Source organism: Perca flavescens, chromosome 8 (genome assembly GCF_004354835.1).
Source record: "Perca flavescens isolate YP-PL-M2 chromosome 8, PFLA_1.0, whole genome shotgun sequence".
Taxonomy (NCBI): Eukaryota; Metazoa; Chordata; class Actinopteri; order Perciformes; family Percidae; genus Perca; species Perca flavescens.
Window position 1 is genome coordinate 5,910,491 of NC_041338.1, and position 20,269 is coordinate 5,930,759.

General features: G+C 41.9%; 1 protein-coding gene across 1 annotated transcript in view; it reads left to right on the forward strand.

Moving 5' to 3' along the window:
• Positions 1-20,269, forward strand: part of si:ch211-212o1.2 (transmembrane protein 189) — a 52,507-nt gene continuing 32,238 nt past the window's right edge. Inside the window, exon 1 of the mRNA XM_028585688.1 lies at positions 1-680. Coding sequence (XP_028441489.1) covers positions 521-680 — 160 coding nt within the window. The 5' untranslated portion in view covers positions 1-520. The remainder of the gene's footprint in view (positions 681-20,269) is intronic.

The window sequence follows — 20,269 nt, forward strand, 5'->3', positions numbered from 1 at the left end:
AGACCATACTCTCACTTACACACACCAGAAACTACATTTTAGGTCGACTACCACTTCCACTACTTTTTTTTTTATCATAGCCATAATAACTGCAAAATGCAGACGGTCCCTGCAGCTGACGTGACGGTTGAACTGGACGCACAAATAAAGTTAGTTGAACTCGAGCCGTGCGGTTAAGAGTCGTGCCACAAAAAGCTTCACGTTTTGTTAACACTTGTAGTCTTTCACCGTTACAAACTACAACGGCAGTGCATGACAGAGGCTACAGCGGTTAAATAGCTCTGTGTGTCAGCACAGCTCGGTCCGTATAGCTATGTTTCCGGGTGGTACGAGGCTGCTCCGGTAACGTTACATCCTAGCTAGCATCAGCTGTATTCAGCATCCCTCCTCCGCCCAGCCACAACAACAAGCTACCGGAGGCCGGGACACAAACATAACCAGCCGATAACCGAGTACAGGTCTATAATTGATGACTTATAGCTGAAAGCCAAAGCGAGGGCAGCAGCTACGGGCAGGAGTTATGGCTGCGTCGCTTCTCTTCGAGACCGACATCAGGCACCGGTCCATGGCGGAGGAGGATCCGAACGGGAATGAGCACGGGGCGGCTGCACGCAGCGCGGCGCCTCGCTGGGGACCGCAGCACGCCGGGGCCCGGCAGCTCGCAAGGCTCTACTCTCCCGGTGAGGACGTGCTTATTGTAGTTTGTGTTATTGTTGTTGTCGCTGCCTAAAAGCCACAGGGAGACATGAAGATGGATGAACTGTGGCTATAGGACTTGATGATATCATAAATTGCATGTGACCAGTGGTGGAATGTAACTAAGTACATTTACTCAAGTACTGTAGGCTACCATAAGTACACATTTGAGGTACTTTTTTCATGCCACTTTCTACTTCTACTCCACTACATCTTAGAGAGAAATATTCCTTCTCTTTACTCCATATACATTCATCTGACAGCTTTAGTTACTGGTTACTCTATAAATGAAGATTATTTTTTTTCCACACAAAACAAATGAAGTTTATAAAATCCCATTATATATATATTTTTTAATTATAAATGAAACTACCCAACAATATGGCCTACAAGTCCAGCTGAAATGATTAGCTGATTAATCACTTAGTTGATTGATCGTTTCCAGTTTCTAAAGTGAGGATTTGTCTGCATTGAGTAGGCTGCTGTTACTATTTTCCTGATGATACATTGGCTACTTTTTACTTAAGTAACATTTTTAATGCAGGACTTTTTACTTGTAACAGAGTATTTTTACAGTGTGGTATTAGTACTTTTACTTCAGTAAAGGATCTGAATACTTCTTTCACCACCTGAATATGACTGATCAAAACCGTTACGAGCCACAGTCTGTCATTGACCCTGCTGTACATTTAGGGCTTGGCGATAAATCGATTTTATCGATTAACTCGAGTGTGTAGTTAACATTGATTTTGAAAACAGGGAAAGTCTTTTTCAAAACACTACACACAATTAGCACAACCACATAGCCAATTAGCAGAACACCTCGGACCCTTTGCAAAATGAAACACTCTTGCAAAAACTATACACTAATTTATAAAAAACATATTTTGTTACCATATGAAACTCACACGTTCCATATGACTCAATCCTGTTTGAACCAGATACACACTGCCGTTGCTAACCTAAAACACTTTAGCAATTCTACTTCTCAGTGATTAGAGTACTGTAAATGAAGTACACAGAGGAAAGTGCAAATTTACAATAAGTTCACCAAACACTACACTAGACCAGTGCTGCAGACTGAGGAAAATATAATTTATTTCTTTCCATATACCCAAATCAGTCAACATGTCGACATGGAGAATCACAACAAAACATGTCCCAGTTTTCATACAGCTACTACAGTAGTGTGCATAACACTGTTATCTCAGCAAACAACACACAGACATAAACCTGTATGTGTGAAAACAGCTTTATCTCACGCATCAGTTTTGTTGTTGTTGAATAAAAAGCATCATTATATCATTTTGTCATTCTTTCAGGGGGGCGGGCACCAAAAAAAAAAAAAACAATCCACCGAAAAACACTCAAACCAATTTATATTTCCACACAGTTGGCGTGAATAATCATAATGGTATACACGCCCCATGTGTGTGCGTATGAGTCAAAATAAAGTAAAAAGTTGTTTTGAACAATTTCTTTGTCATAAAGGCCCCCCTACTAAGCAGTAAGGCAACAAATTGATTTTTATTTTTTTTTTATTTTTATTTTTTAGGCCATATCGTCCAGCACTATGTACAGCTCAGGATCACATTTTTCTTACTGAAAAGCAAGTTTGTCCCTAATATCTGCTAGACTATGTCCACACTAATAACACTGGGGTGTGTGAGTGTTTTCTGATCATGCACAACAAAACATAACATGCAAAAAAATGCAATCCCCCTTTCAATACCATGGATATAGTGCCAGTCGGCCAGCTATGCCAGAACACTTCTTTATGAACTTCAATATTCAAAGGAAAGTATTCTAAAAGTGAAATAGCCCATAGTGGTGTCAACATAAAACGGAGCACTTTCAAGTCGGGGAGCGGAGTTCACTTCGTGGCGAAAACAAAATACTTTCACCCAGGAAAACGCTCGGGAGTGTTTTTAATCCAAACCACGATCTTTGTCCTAAATTTAACAAGTCGTTTGGTGCCTAAACGTAACGGTCATCGCCGCATGACGCTCACTTTTTCGAGCTAAACTCCACGACCACGGCCCCTGAAAGGAGCGTCATCTGGCGGTGCCCGTAGCCGGCTCACAGTCCCCTGTTGGCGGCCGCTGGTAGCCGGCGTCCCGGAGCTCTGTAGCGGATAAATACAACCAGCACCTGCCGCTCGGATTGAATCGCTCTATATTGTTCACGTTACGGCACTTTACTTAGTTTAAAATGCTTCTATTTTAGGGTTATTATGGTCTACTGGTGAAGTAGCATTGATCACTTTAAGGAGGGGGGGGGGATACATTTTGTGCCCACTGGGGATAATATAATTCAGCAGAGGCAGGGATATGTAGACCAGAAAGGGGGGGAAATCCCACGCATCCCATATTGAAAATCGCACCCTGGAGCTACTGTACATTAGTAGGCTACCACTCCAATGTTCAGAATCTAAAGATTGGAAAGGATATTTTTGTATGCAATTGAACAGTTTGACTAAATAATAATTACATTTTTAAAAAACAATAGTTTACAAAGTGCTTTGACAGAAGAGACAAAAGCATATACAAATCAATACACATGCACATCATTATTAGGGGTGTGCAAAAAAATCGATTCACATTTGTATTGCGATTCAAGCTCTACCGCTTCAAAATTGAATAATAGAATTCCAAAAATCGATTTTTTTTTTTTTTTTTAATTGTATGTCTACTGCAATCACATGGGGGAAGTAACTACATTTACATACTGTGAATCTTTTTTTTTTTTTTTTTTTTTTTTTTTTATCGAGAATCGATTTTTGAATCGAATCTTGAGCCTAAAAATCGATATCGAATGGTGACATTTTCTGAATCGTGCACCCCTAATTGTTATAGTGAAAATAAAAGACGGGGCAGAAAAGCACAGAAAAACAACCCAAAAGTTGAATAAAATTAACAGATACACTGTAAAATAGTGTAGAAGTCTTTTTAGTGTTTGTCTGTTGTCCACTTGTCGTATTGTTTGTGGAGATTTTACAGAGCTTTCCAGTTGACTCAGGCCTTTGCTGTCTGCTAATACATTTTTTTTTAACGTAAGCAAACATTTAACAGCAGCAGAACCTATCCCATTATTTAGTTGCTCAGTGGTAGTGCATACATACATTTATGTTTATATTTATTAGTTTGGTGTGTGGTAGGGATGTCAGGGTTTCCCCCAGTGTATTGCAAGCCTGGTGGCTCACCAGGCCTAAGTTGGCCCTCCCCCCCCCACCCACCACAAGACGTTTTTTTACTTTTTTATTTTTAATACTACAGTATGACATTTTTTTTCAAAGTTCCAGTTAGCTTTTAGCACTGACTTAATGTACGGCCCTATGGAATCGGCCTTATAGCTTTTTTAAATTCTCAATTTCGCGGTTCCATGAGCCGTGATTCTGTTATCACAGAAACTATTGGGCTCTACATTAATGCTGCCATCAGTCTGGGACTGGCCCCAACCGGGCCCTCGTCGGGGGGACAAACCCTGCCACCAGGCTAAACAACTTTTCTGGGGGAAACCCTGGATGGGGACCATAGGTGGACCATAGGTGGACGAATGCCAGAAAGGCCGATGAACTCTGGGGCCATTTGGGGCCGCTGGAAATAAAGAAAAAAAAATGAGGCAACCCTGATCTATCACACTAGTTTGACAAAAATACTGTCCGGCTGCAGCCTGGAGCCAACCGTCTGATGCCGTCGGGCTTCTACTTTTCAAAATAAAAGCATATGATAATATGTTTTAAATATGCAAGCATTTCCATTCTATTCTATTCTAACATGGTGTCATGGTAGTTTATTTGAAGGTTTTATGAATTGCTCCAGTGTGTGTATTATTTAATTATGAAAGCCTGTAAATTCGCCTCATGCTGCCATAATCGCACGTGAGCCTGTTTTTTGCTATAATAAAGCGAATAATATCCCTGTCTGAAATTGGGCCGGTAAGGAAAAGAATTTGCCCCAGGAGATTTTTTTGGGGGGGGACCACACTATTATGCTTGAGTAAATGTAACCTCAATAAACAAAACTGCTTAAAATAATATTAATATAAAAATCCCACCGTTAAAATCACCGTGAGAGTCCGGTACAGCCTGACTCTGTACGGTAAAAGGAGATTTTAAGTTTATGTTCTGCTTGTTCAACGGTTGTTAAAGATAGTTGAGAGTTGGTAAATTGCTATTAAACACATTGGAAAGGATTTGAATTGATATTTTTTTCTCTCGATTTTCCTTTTGGGGCTGGCTAAAACCTCTTTGGGGGGGGGAGGGCGCCAAAAATTCTTCAATGCAGGAAATCCACAGCCGACACTCTCGCAGATGGATGCGGTGGAGACGGGCTCCGACGTGCACGGCGCGGACCGCTGCGGACTGGTGTCGGTCGCACAAGCGATTCCAGGGGCGTGGCTGCTTCTGTCCACCATCATGCGCAGAACGCCGTGGCTGCGCCACCGTTACAAGTCCGCAGCTGCCCGCGGAACGTTGAAAGTATGTCCGAGCCTCCCGGACGCTTGGTCGGCAACGGTTAATGATCGGTGAACAAGGGTCAGCGATCTCTCAGAACCCTCGCCCCTCTAAATTAGCATAACCAGTGTGTGGGTCAAAGCAAGTTTAAATCTTTGTAACACATGGGCATTTATTCAGGTACGGGGATTCTAAGAAAGAATGCTATTGAGATGCACTATGGAAACTGGAGGATCCCGTGTCTTTTGGAGCTCGACCCGTACTGGGAATTAAAAAGCCTCGATAACTCGGCCTTTGCTGCGTACAGTTTGATTATTCTCTGTTGAACATGTCTCTCGCAAGTCCCCAGACTTTATGAAAGTACAATAATATGGAAGTACAATAATGAATTGCTGCACGTATCCCTTTTTGATATTTGGAAAACAGATTGGGTCTTAAAGGCCAACCCCGGTCAAGTGCACTTGTGTTTAAAATGCCCCTGGATTTTGGTACGTTGTTGCCTTCAGCTCAGAGAGATGTTTAGTCCTGGGACAAAATCAATGTCCATGACACAGTCTACAGCAGTAATCCTCAAATCCAGTCCGTGGGGTCCAGAGTGTTGTTGGTTTTCCTTTTTCCCTGCTAGTTTAAATTCACCTGGCGTCCCAGTCCAAATAAATCTCCGAATAGGCGTCTAGAATGAAAACTGCCTGGTAGAATAAAAACTAAGCAACAGTCTGGACCCTGGAGACTACATTTCAGGAGCACTGGTGCACAGGCTACAAATACTTAAATAAAATGACAGCGGTTGTTATTGTTGGCAGGATTGCCTGCCTCCATCACACCAAAGTGTTGCCTTTGTATCATGGCCCTGAGGCCTCATGTAGTAGTGTGCATTGTGGTGCAAATGGAACTTCCTGAAAATATTTTCCCCATCAGCTCTTTTGTGTGGATTTCTATCATTGTCTTCTTCTCTCAATTCAGTTTATTTGAGAAGGGGACAGCTCAAATTAATAAAACTGATGATTTGATGAAGCATGATTTTACGTGGGTTAAAAATGCCTTCATTAGCCTAAAGGCTATTTTTCATCTGTAGTCCCATGGCATTGATGTTAAAAGGGCTTTTTAAAAATTCAAAGAAACGGGTGCCCGGGTGACTCACCTGGTAGAGCGCGCGCCCATATACAGAGGCTCAGTCCTAGACGCAGCGGCCGCAGGTTCGGTTCCAACCTGTGGCCCTTTTCTGCATGTCATTCCCCCCCTCTCTCCCCTCTCAGGTCTAAGCTGTCTTGTCAAAAATAAAGACCTAAAAATGCCACAAAAAAAGACATTACAAGCAGAGCAGAATTTAGCACAAAACAAGGCACAGCACAGAATAGGGGTGTGACTCTTCACTGGTCTCACGATTCAATTTACGACTATCCTGTCTTCGAATCGATTCAACATCCCGATGCATCGCGGTGCGTCACCTCCTCCGTATTATTATATTGTTACACAGGGTTTTTATCAATTAATTCAAGCAGTCAGATATATATATATGAACTCCCCTTTTTATTGTATCTGCTCTTAAAAAAAAGACACTTCCTGAATGTAGCTGCGTCTGAACACAGACAACAGACAAAAGGCAAAAACAAAAAAAAAGCAACGACCGGAAAATCAACAAGTAACATAAGTGGTCAATAATCGATTTATGGTCCGTCACTGCATCGATGCAGAACAGTCCAGGTCCGCATCGCGATACATCAACATGCAACGATTAATTTCAATCATTTTAGCTTTTATTCAGGAAGGTCTCTATAAACAGTCCTCCTTTATCTTTTTGATAGTCAAAAACATATTCATATACATGCTCAAGGTTTTCAGGATTTTAACGTCTGCTCCGTACTTGTATTCCCAGGCATGCCTGTCACTCTGCTGCCGTTTGTCATCACAGCTCAACTCACGGTCATTGGGTTTTTGATCCAACGTGGGCTCGGAATAGTTGAGAGGGAAAGCAACGTTTAACCAACGCGATAAATGAAGCCATTTTATCGCTGTAGATCCATTGGTTTTAGCGTGGTGATGGCAGGCACACATGTGCCTCCGACCATGGCAAAGACAACCTGCCTTACCAGTTGTGCATCAAGCTGGACTGTGCCACGTTTTTCCTGACCATCTGCCCTGCTTCTCACTTCGCTGAGCATTTTAATTGCCTCTGGTCGGACCACGTTGGCCACTTGTTAACGCTTCCCAAAAATAGGAATGATAATGAGAGAAAAGAGAGGTTTGCTTCGCTTTAACCCCATTATTGTTAAGTTCATGAGAGGGCGCACAACACGTGTCACTAGGTTGGCGCTTCCAGCACTTTGAGTGTGTTAACGTTCACACGCGACTGGCCCTGGCGCTGCCTCCCTCGACTCACTGAGCCGAAAAGGATCTTCTGACCCGACTGGTGACTTTTCTTAAACTTTATTTTCATTTTCATTTCATTCTGTCTGCGTGCAGGCCGTCACACAACAAACCCTTCAGTCTGTAGTCCTATCTTAAGACACTGTGAGTAAAGGAGTCCCCTTCGCCTTTTAATGGAATTGGATCTACTCAGTGCCATTAAATTAGAGAGATAACCATCTCTACTCTGGCTCTTTTTTATTTTTTTTTACTGCCAGGCACAGCAAACATTACACATTCATGCAAACACACAAGCTCACACGCGTGCACACGGCTGATTATTTAACTTAATTAAAGTTGGATACGAGCCAATGACAGCGAGCGAGACAGATGTTGGACCCGGAGCCCGTTCCAGGAAGGAGTTTTAACAAACTCTGAGTCCAACCCTGAACTCTGAGTTGATTTACCCTGAGTTCTCGGTTCCAGAACAGCTGATTTGAGTTGAACCAACTCAGAGTAGGTTCACTCAGAGTTAAGCGCATGCACCACCACAATAAAAAGGCAGCATGAATGGAGCCATGATACCACGATTCACCATGGTAACGACCACAAACAAACGACGGCGACATAGTAGCTGAAAACAGACGTTCTCCATCAGCTTCTTATTCTAAGTGAAGCGACCCTACTGTACATGAACACACAAGTTATTTACCATCTATAATTTGATAGGTCTGCAAATTATTCTATTTTATTTTTTATTTACATAGACCAACATTTTTGAATAACTTTGGCTCAAGCTTTGGCAATTCTACACTGCAGATTCTCATTACTTATTGGCCAACATATCTGTGATAAACTGTAAATGATAACTGCCATGCATATGTAGGCCCACCAGTGTGGCTTGGGTTTATTGTCTAAATTACTGAATTTAGAAACTTAGAATTGTTATTGTTTATTTTTATAAAGATTATTTTTTGCGGGGCTTTTCCCTTTTAATATATAGTGACCATGGATAGACTGGAAAGGGGGGAGAGAGAGATGGGGGATGACACGCAGCAAAGGGCAGCAGGTCGGATTCGAACCCACGCCGCTGCAGGACTCAGCCAACATGGGCCTCTAGCTCTTACTGGGTGAGCTAGAGGCCACCCTGGAATTGTTATTTGTTTTAAATACACAGTATATTTATATATGTTTAATGTCTTCTATATGCATGTTTTTTTTTTTACATTTTTTAATCATCATTATGCTTGAATGAGCCGGAGTTTAGTGAAGTCAGGTTTTCCTCAGCAGCAAAGCAGTACACTCTGTCCCCTTCACGCAACCACTTTAACTGAACAAGTTCAACTGAATTCATTAAAGTGACACACAGACATCCGTTGTCAAGTGGATTTACAAAAATGTCTTTTTCTGTCACGTTGATACATATTACATATTAGAAATATTCTGAAGGAAGTGCTGCACAGTATAGGCTTCAGTGATGGATACGTGTTGCTCGGGGACAAAATAATGATTTAGAACATGGCACTTTTTTTAGTATGGCATTAATTCCAGCTTTTAGTTTAAATCTGAATTGTTTTATCAAAATTTCAAATAATACTGTCATATAAATGTATCTTTCTTTAAATATGTTATACTAATCCATTTTTTTCAATCATTTTGCCTTTTGGACAATTTAGAAATCTGGTTTTGTACCTGCAAACTTCTACTTGTAACTGCTTTACATAATTTTATTTTATTTTGGACCTTTATTATCCTAATGTGTTTATCAAATCATTTTCTGTCTGAAGTCTGAATGTTTCATTGCCTTTCTATATTTCTTAGGATTGTACTTTCTGTGTTGTCATTGTTCTGTATTTGTCTTTGTAATCTGACTCGATGACAATGAAAATGAGGGTCGCCCCTCAATGATCTTTCGAGGATAAATAAAGGTTTAATTTGAAAACAGTGTCAACACTATAACACTGAATATGGTGGTGGTGGTGGGAATGTACCAGTACATTTTTAAATAGCTTTTTATTGTCAGTGATTTTTATTGATTAAGGACAATAGCAGCTGTCAACCACAATACAGTCAAATGTCAAATTAGATCAACTTTTTTTCAGTGCGAAAGAGAAATTGGTGGTCAGTGGGTTTTCTAGCTGCAGTCATAAAGAAGAATATGGTTGTGTGTGTGCATTTCTGTGTTTTCGCCAGGTAAATCTCCAAATCACTTATGAGCTTTCGCCCATTTCAGCCAAAGGGCACAGCAGGCTGCAAGTGGAAGATGTGCTCAGCAACGCTAACAATGCTGCCGAGCCATTTTATGAAAACTTAAAAGCGCAAATGTTCCCCACATGCTGACAAGTGTCCGTTAAAGAAAAATAAACAGCTAAAATTCAAAATGTCAAAGTGTCCATTTAAGGGAGCGCCACGCTGTTATGCGCTTAGTTGTCTGGGTCCGGTTCGACACTGGTAGGAGGTAAATCTAAATAGCAGTTTGGCTTGTTAGAGTTTGGAGACGTTAGATGAGGCGTTGGCGATGCTCCATAGAGCCAAAACATGTGCTCATTACAGCAAAGCTAGGATGGACAAACAGCTGGATACATCTCCCTCTCCCTCTGTTTCTGCGTCTCTCCATTTCTCTCACCAACTCTCGATTCATCCCCTCATCTCTCTTCGGTCCTCCCATATGTCTCAAGTGTCACGGTCCACTGACTTTCTCTCCTATAGTCTCCTCTCTTCAAATGTTAGCTCACATTTCTCTTCTTCCTCTTGCTTTCTGTATGCTGTTGCAACTTGCGAGACATCTAACGCTCGTCGCATGAGTTATGTGTGTGTGTGTGTGTGTGTGTGTGTGTGTGTGTGTGTGTGTGTGTGTGTGTGTGCGCTCGAGGTTACGTGTGCGCGCTCTAGGTTACGTGTGTGTCTGTGTGTGTGATCTAGGTTACGTGTGTGTGTGTGTGTGTGTGTGTGATCTAGGTTAAGTGTGTGTGATCTGGAGTTACCCTGGAGGATCTCTTGTCAGTGCCTGTAAGCGATCTAAAGAGCGATTCTGATCTTCAACCTCGTTGAGCTCATCTCACTCTGACTGCTCATATGTCAACCTGCATCCATTAAACGCACATAGATGTTCTGCAGCGCAGGAGCTTCTCTGGAAGCACTCTTTTGGGTGTGTATACTGCCATAGAAATGTAACCTCTTCAATCGCAGTCAAACCTCCTTTTGGTTAACAAATGACTTCTGCAGCAAGGAGGTTGGTAATACTTAACGTCAGTGTTCTAAGTGGAAGTGGTGAAACGGACAACACACTGCTGAACCAAAGAGGGAGATGTGGCAGTAACAATATCCTATTTTCCCTAATTCCCAACCATTAGAACTTTGTTCCTGTTGTGTATTTTGGGCTACTTTAAGATCCGTAGTTGAGATGCATCTAGTCTGGCTTTGCCAGACCCTCTTGTCTGGCTAGTCCACATAGCATTCGGGGATGGGAGTAAAACGTGTTCTGGTTTTTTGGCATTTCTTTAAACCAATCACAGTCGTCTTGGGCAGAGAAAAGCCGTGGTGCCGCTGCAAAATAGTCTCAGAAGGAACTTGTTTTGGTGGAAAGTGTACGTTTAAAAGTTGTTTTAGTCGTGCAACAGAAAACTGTGATTGGACAGATAGTCTAGCTGGAACTTTAGCTTCCGTTGTTGGTGTTAGCCACGCTGCTGTAAAGACATGTTGTTGGGCTAACAAACGGTTAATATTCCGTCATTGTCAGGGTTATCATTGTTCTGTACATTATAGTAACATGATAGAGTGAAGAATATAATAATATTTGATTGGTTAAGTTTTGAAATCGCAATCTACACCATATCTTCAAAGCAATAAAACGGATCAATTCAATCTATTGATCAGAGAAATATCCGTAAAATAAAAGGTTGTCTTTGTGAAACTACAATAACTGAAGTGCTTTATTCAATTTACATGGTAAAAAAAAGTGAATCATTATGGCTTACCTGTCTCACAGGTTGTTAACTTTTGAGATGATATCATTTGACGCCTGATTCTTAGAAGTCTGACAACAGAGTTGTTTGAAGATCCCGAGGTTTGGCCTCTGTCTGCCACGAAGCAAATATACTGTACATCCAAGAAAATGAACATGATGAATTTACAAAAACTTAAAAGTAATTTAAGTAACATTCAGGGTTGGGTACCGTTGACATTTTTAATCGCCTTGTTTGTGAAATGTGCTATAGAAATAAAGTTGCCTTGCCCTACAACCTCCAGCCAGTCAGTCTATCACCAGGGCGAAGAGAACCCTGTGTGCCTGCCTGTCAAAGGAAGTTTAACCGCTCCGCAACCGCTTTAGGCTCTCCATTATATTGCAGCAAATGCTGTCTGTAGCTATGTTTCCATGCTACCCAACCCTAGTAACATTAGTAACAATAATTTCTCTCAGGACTGATGTGGTGTGCTTGTGTTGTGTCAGTAATCAGTCCTTCCAGAAAAATGCAGAGTTTTTTTGTGATTGTTGCGGGGAAAAATCCTTGATTATGCAGCACGTTTTCTTAAAAAATGCGATGGAATATGCGGGATTTTTATGCGATGAAATTGCGGGAACTTGCAAAATATGCAGGAACTTGCAAAAACTGCAGTTTCATCATGGCTTCATCGCGGGGTTTGCAGCTTTTCGATGATGTTCATGTCGCGTAATTACGTAACTTCTTAACGTTCCCATGGCAACGGGGAAATGGCTGCTCTTGTGTGAAGTAAATGCAACATTTTTCATCTTTCTGCTAAGATATATGTTAATTTTTTTGCAACGAAAATGCAGGGATTATGAAATCATGCAAGCCCTGCATATTACGCGCGGAAATCGGCAATTTATGCGGCGAAAGTGTGGCATATTTGAAAAAATGTTTGGCTGATTATGCATTGAATTATGCAATCGCATAATCACGTTTTTCTGGAGGGACTGAGCAATGAAACATGTCCTTTAGCTATCCTTTCATGATGTCATTATATAAGGGCTAGCATGATATGATTCCTCAACTCATTTTTGTGATTATTCCGACACCACATGAAGGCAACACAAATGCCCAAAATTGAAAGAATGTTTGTGCACCGTGATTCGGATCTGCTCCGAAATGCAATGGGTTTATCTTTGGCCCGTGCTACGGCTTCCATAAAGTTCCATGAAAATTGGGCCAGTAGTTTTTCTGTAGTCCTGCTGACACAAACCAACAAACCAACACACAGACAAACTGAGCTGAAAACATAACCTCCTTGGTGGAGGTAATAAAGAGGAGATTTGATTTGCAGGAATGAGTTTTCCCTCACAGAGACGGCTCCATGCTGCCGAGGAGTGACAGTCTTTTTCTTCCTGTTTTTGTCGTTTTCTTGTGTTACTAAAGCCTTTCCCACTGTTCTTTTCTTAAACCCATGTTGGACAGTCTCCACCCTGAAATCTGACTGACCTGCATTTGTCTGTTTAAGAAGTGTTGCTGTGATAACACTCACTTCTCACATGTGACAGTTGACACATTCGCACGACACACACACACACACACACACACACACACACACACACACACACACACACACACACACACACACACACAGACTCCTTGAACTGGGTCATAAAGATCAGGGATCACAAACCATTTGAGCATGTGTGTCACATGGGCTCTACTGGGTTTTTTGTGTGTGTGTGTGTGAGTGTGTGTGTGTGTGTGTGTGTGTGTGTGTGTGTGTGTGTGTGTGTGTGTGTGTGCATGCATGTGTGTGCATTCGACCAGAGTGGGCCAGAGAGTACTTTAGCAGAGTCAGCAGAATCAAGTAGATGAAACTTCTTCATTACTTCATCATGTTTGTGGCCCTTCAAATAAAGTGCTGACCTGGTCCATCTTTACATTTACATTGATAAATAACACACTCTTTCTATAAAGAATATTTCAATTTTGGGAAATTTTCTTCAGACTCAACTCTGCAGACACGAAAACACTGAAATAATCAATCAGGTATTGCTTAGCTGCCTCATATGCAAGTTGTTAGAATTTGATAATGTTATACTTACCTAGCTATCACAGTACCTTTTTTTTTTTACCAGTTTCTGTCGCTGCAGAACCCAATGGATTGATTCATTTTTTCTGCAGAATTCTACAAGGTCCCTTTCGTTTGTTTGCTGCTTCCATGACTGTACTAACGTTACAGCAGGGTTTACGTTTTTACAGGCATATCTGGCAACCCGGCCTGGCTGTCAAACTGGGCAGTTGGTAACAACACACAGGCCAAAACACAAACAGACATTCTGTCACGGAACAGAAATTTCAAAAGGAGAAAATACTGGCATTAGCATTGTTGTCAGAAAAGATAGTATTTCAACTTAGCATGTTTCCTTAATATCTGATGACGCATTGGGGTCCTATTTTGATTAAATACAGTAAAAATATTACATATTGCACCTTTTTAAGTTTAGGAAAAAGGTCGTGATTTGGATTAAAACGCTGCTGAGGAACGAACACGTGTTTCCTGTATGAAAGTATTAAAAATATAATTATATTATACTAGATTTTGCGAGATTTTTGCTTAACTTCCCACCGTAGCTGTATCCCTTTGACCTTGCTTTTCCGTTTCAAATCTTAAAATGCAGTTCCTGAGCCTTAGAATTTCTGCTGGTTGCGTTGCTACGCCACCTCGAGCAGGAAGCACAAGGCTGGACCAGGAGTTTTTATATAGTGAGAGAGAAAAAGACAGTTTACTCTCAAATCTTGAACAGACTCAGCCTAATAGAAGAGAGAATCTCTTTACATGTTGCCACACATTATTTAAAGGTCCAGTGTGCTACGTATTTAGTTGTTCATTATCAAAATTGGTGTTGCTGTTCACCAACTTGTCCTTTTTCATGATTATTTACCACCACCATCAATTCCAAGTATTCCTTTTGGCTTGAAATTTTACATTTGTGTTTGCATGAACTTGGGTAGATGCTCCATATTCATGCGCCATCTTGAAATACGTTAGCCGGTAAGGGACATACAGGACATAGGCTACTGCTCCGCCTTTCGCGTTTCCGCGGTCACATGATAAACTCACAAGTGCTGCTAATGCTGCTAATGGGTATTGTAGCTTCCCGGCCCCGGCAAGTTTGAAGAAGGAAACATGGAGGACCACGCGTAGTCAAAATCCAAATTTCAATTTCTTCTTTGCCCAGAAAAAGAAGAAGGATATTGAAAAGAGCAAAGAGACCGGCTTTTTGGAAGCCTGAAGGCTACTGTAGCTGTAATGCGTACTTTGAACTGCGTGGCGCGAGAGAGGTGATCGCGATATATGATCTCAATGCTAAATGGGAGAAATTCCTACACATTGGACCTTTTTAAACTGCCTTTCCAACGGGATAAAGTTACATAGCGCTCTCACACACAGGTTGCCTCGCTCTGCCTAGAATGTTTCACACACACACACACACACACACACACACACACACACGTAAGCTCTCTGTCACCGTCTCTCTTTGAGAGAGTGATGGGAGGGTAAATTAAAAGATACTGAATTATTGAAACACACAAACACGTTAGCTCTCTGTCGCTGTCTCTCTTTCACTCATGCTCTCTTAGCCGCAACTTGCCCACATCTCTAAATTTTCTGTTTTTCTCTCTCTCTCTCTCTCTCTCTCTCTCTCTCTCTCTCTCTCTCTCTCTCTCTCTCTCTCTCTCTGCGATCACACACCTGCATCATTGCTGTCCTCTCATACCAGGGGTGTCAAACTCATTTTCACTAAGGGCCACACTGGAAAAAGAGAATCCCACCAAGGGCCAGACATGTAAAGTTTATTTGTTTTTGTTCAGACTTTTTTGTGGCTTTCTCAGGCATCTCAGTCACCTTTTTTGTAAATTTTTTTGCTTTTGCCGACATTTTGGTAGGCTTTTTGTCGCATTTTTGTTGACGTGAAGCCCTACAAAAGTCATCAAAATAGTTCCTTAGCCATCAGAAAATTTAGCAAGTCAAAGTTTATTCTGAACCCAAATTGATATATGGGCCAGATCTAAATCTGCAAGGGGCCGGATTTGGCCCGCGGGCCTTGAGTTGGACACCTGTCTTATACTATGCGGTTACTAAAAGTGAGTCCACCTTCATGACAGAATCCCGAATTTCCAGTGGCCATGGTTTAATGGCCATTATGACCTGGCTCTAAAGTGAGTCCGTTGTGGATCTCAAACATTTATTGAAATCAAAATGTTGCGCTTTATTACTTGAATGCTCAATTTTTTCAACTTAATTTCCGCAAGTGAGAATTTACCAACAACGTGTTTGATTTCAGAAGCTTGGTTTAAATAACTGAGGTAGGACCATTTATTTGAAAGGCACAGGTTGTGTTCAAGGGAGATAGTTTACCTAAATAGATATAGAATATGATATGTGTGATCTGGTGGCTTGTGGCTCAGAGGTAGAATGGTCTCCCCTCAACCACAAGATTGGCGGTTTAATCCCAGGCTCCTTCAGCCAAATGTCAAAGTGTCCCTGAGCAAGACATTGAATGCCAAGTTGCTCCCCAGGATGCTGTAAGTATAGCTGTCCACTGCTCCTACTACTTAGGATGGGTTAAATGCAGTAATTCAATTTCACTACATTGTGTGTGTGTGTGTGTGTGTGTGTGTGTGTGTGTGTGTGTGTGTGTGTGTAATGTATAATTTTTATCTATATTTTTTCCTGTTTTCTGTTGTCCGCACTCATGCAGGCAAAAGTAATCAAGCACAGCACACATAGACATGAACAGTGTGCACACATATTGACCAGCACACATGCACTGTACACACACTTTACACATCACATACAGTGCATTTATGGCTTTAGGCGAGCCTTCTAGGTAGGATTTTGCTGTTGACCTTGTCCAACGCAAGAGAGGAGCTGTGTGTGTGTGTGTGTGTGTGTGTGTGTGTGTGTGTGTGTGTGTGTGTGTGTGTGTGTGTGTGTGTGTGTGTGTGTGTGTGTGTGTGATTATCCTTATGAGGGCCGCAGATGAATATGGTGGTAGCAGAAAGCCCAGGAGATGAGGTGATGGCATAAAGCACACACACTGGCACACAAACGAACACACACATGATGGGATCCGTCCATCCTCTTTTTGTTTGTTATTGTGTCTAGATGTATTTGTGTGTGTGTGTGTGTGTGTGTGTGTGTGTGTGTGTGTGTGTGTGTGTGTGTGTGTGTGTGTTGGTATGCTATTATTGAATCTCATTTGCCACATTCCTCTCTTTGTTGCTGTTGAATCTACATGATAATGGATTTATTAAGTTTGTCTGGCAGGGTTGTGTGTGAGCACATCAACATAGACATACATAGTGTGTGTGTGTGTGTGTGTGTGTGTGTGTGTGTGTGTGTGTGTGTGTGTGTGTGTGTGTGTGTGTGTGTGTCGTTTCTTCATCTGTGGTATGTGTACTGTGCGTTGATGTTGGTTTTGTGTGTATGAGTGTGTGTTTGCGTCGCTGTGTTGTGTACGGTTATTTTGTGTGTGTGTGTGTGTGTGTGTGTGCGCGCGCGCACGCATGTGTTTGTGTCCCAGGTTTTGTGGTCCGCTGAGATCAGATAAAAGGAAAGAGGCCTGTGACTGATCCACTCCTTCTGAACAAGGGAATTCGACCTCCCCTCCTTCTCCCTCTCTCCCTCTCTCTCTCCCTCACCAGCTTTGCGTCTCTCTACCTCTCTCTGTCACCCCATCTTCCCCTGTTACTGTCATTCTCTCTCAGTGTTTCTCTCCCTCATCGCCCTCCGTCTCCCCCTCTTTCATTCTCATTCTCTCTGAGCATATGACCCACTTTTACCACCCACATCTCTCCCTCCTTTTTTCTCTCCCTCTCCCTCTCCCGAGTCCCATCTGAAGACAGCCTACCGAGAGCAAACCAGGGGACACAGAAAGCGAGAGACAGACAAAAAAGAGAAGCAGAGCTGTCTGTGTTCTGTTCGTACATCCAGTATCACCCTCCGCGATGTAGCGCCTAATGCGTTAGCACTCTTAACATGAGTATGAATAAATGTTCGTAAATGGAGGTAAGAATGTAGGTGATGGAAAGACGAAAAGCACAAAAAGGCATGCCGCTCGGCCTTTGAGCCACTGTCAGGCTCGCTGTACAAAGTGTGTGACTTTCCTTTTGTCAGAAGCTCTGTAGGTGGTTTCTTCAGAGTGCGAGTGCGGCTGGCTCACATTTTGTTTGAATCAAAAATGGTTTTTTTTCCTCCTACTTTAAAATGGGAAAATGTCCTTGTGGTGGAGACATATTGACAGTTTATACTGTAGTTGTATTCAGTGACACATACATTAATACAGCAGCGCTGACTTTTGAGTGATTACAGCCGGAGACCTAGTAAAGGATCCACCCACCTCAAGTCAGCTCACCCTCCTCTTTATTTGCAGAATGGAGTTTTGCCTCCTTTTTTAAAGCTTTTATTCATGCAATTCGATCAGTATCACAATGAATGAATGCAAGCACGAAGGCCAATGTGTGCAGGCCGATCTCGCGAACAACGTATGTATTTACTTATTATGGTTTGGTAGCAACATAGCCTATTAATAACCATAAATGCGGCAAAAACCAAAGAGATGGCAGTAGATTTTAGGAAAAATCCTACTGTCGGTTCTCCTGTCTTAATCAGTGATCATGTAGTGGAGTGTGTTCAGTCCCGTAAATACTTAGGGACTGTCTTGGACGACAAATTGACCTTTGGGTCTCATGTTGATGCGGTGTGTAAGAAAGCAAACTTTAACATTGAGAATTGTTCATTGTTGTTTGGTTAAATCACTTCTTACTTTCCCCTTTGTAAGGTGGTAGGGTTTACTGAACTAAATGGATAAAAAAAACGATTCCAGGGGATTTCGAAAGTGTGTGGGAAAATTGCAGGTACTACTTTGACCAATCTCTCCAGTGTATTTAAAGCAAGAGTTTTTAAGAAGGCAGAGAAATTTTGGCAGATCATAATCACCCTCTGTCACAGGCATTTCAGTTGCTCCCGTCTAGCCATAGGTACTGCCTTCTCAAATGCAGGACTAACCGATTAAAGCTTATATGGAGCCCAAAAAATCAAGTCCGGCATTACATTAACTGTAATTATGATCCCGAGCCCGATTTAAACCAGACATTTTTTTTTTATAGGTGGGCCGTCATAACAATACCCAGAATGCCAAATATGGTCAACCACATCCCTTTAAAAGTCCAAGTAGCTTTAGGGCCCTATCTTGCACCCGGCGCAGTGCAAAGCAAAGCCCGATGCAAGTGTCTTTGCTATTTTAAGACCGACGCAGTTGTCAATTTCACGTCCATCGCCCCCGCATCGTTTAAATAGCAAATGCACCTGCGCCCATCATTGCGCCCATTGGCGTGCTGGTCTTACAGGGAGGTGTGTTCAGGTGCATTCTTGGCGTACTGCTTTCATGAGGCAGCGGGAAGTGATCGCACCATTGACCAACAAAAACCTGGTCTAAAGTCATTGTTATTTTAACAGCAAATTAGTAAAATGCGCCTAGGCTTATGTACATATGTACATAACACATGTGCACATACTATGCTTGTTACATACACACAGGGAAGCGCAGCAGCACACACACACACAAAAGATTACAAATAAAACTATTACGGTGCAAATCCGCTATCATAATAGCAACGCGCAAAGGTACAAAAGCGCCTGGCTTTTAATGGGAATGGGAGATGATCTCTGATTGGTTTATTGCATGTTACGCCCAAAACACACCTATGAATTAATGAAGACACTAAGTACAACCCTTTTGAACCATGCGCCTGGCGCACGGACCCTTTTTTCCACCGTCAAACTAGCGAAAGTGTATTTGGACGCGCCCTGAACGCACCTGCGCCGTGCGCTTAGATCGTTAAAATAGGGCCCTTAATGTAGAGTTGTGGACAAAAGTAGCAAAAAATCTAATTAAAGACACAAACCATCACAGACAACAAGACTAAGAAAGAGCACCCAGGGAGAAGGCGTGTTGGAAAGTGTCCCAGAATGCACCACGGCAGTGGACTTATATTCACAAAAGTCTCATTTCATGTGTCCTTGCGTTGTTCCAGGCATTGTTGTGTTTCACATTGTGTTCTACGTTTCCACTAATTCCACCCTGCATGCCTGCCATACAAGCGGTCCCAACAAACGAATGTGGCGAGACTGTAAGTGACGTGGCGTGCGCTTGTCGTCAGCACAATAAAATACAGCGTAATGTCCAACTATTCCCTAATAACGCTTTGTAGCTGAGAAACCAAGATCACCCCAGTAATAAATAAAAATGTTCATTGCTTGACATTTCCACAAGTGGCTTGTTCAAAGATAAATAAAGATACAACATTGGGACAGATGATTCACTTGATGTAATATGTGCGACAGATAATAGACATTGGGCCCAGAACCCCACTTTAATGCAATTTGTGCACATTTTTCAGAACATAAGAAAACCGATAAATCTCTTCTTGCTCCAGTTTGTTGTGTATGAAATGCCAAAACGGAGAGGAAGGAACAGATGTGGTTTCGGATTTAGCCGGCTTAGTGCTTAGAAGGCATGACCCTGCTATTCTTTCTTTTTTTAAAACATGAATCATCGTATGACTCTTCTCACTCTGTTTTATGATTCTTGAACTGCAGATTTTGTCCAAATATTTTCTCATTTGGGAGCAGCAAAGACTGCTAAGTGGTGTTTGTGAAGAGAAGTGTCAGTCTCAGAGGCCGAGTTAGATTTGTGTGTATATTAAATAACATGGCTTTGAATAGACCACAGTGCTGATATGTGATAAATATGTATTTTTGCTCATTTTG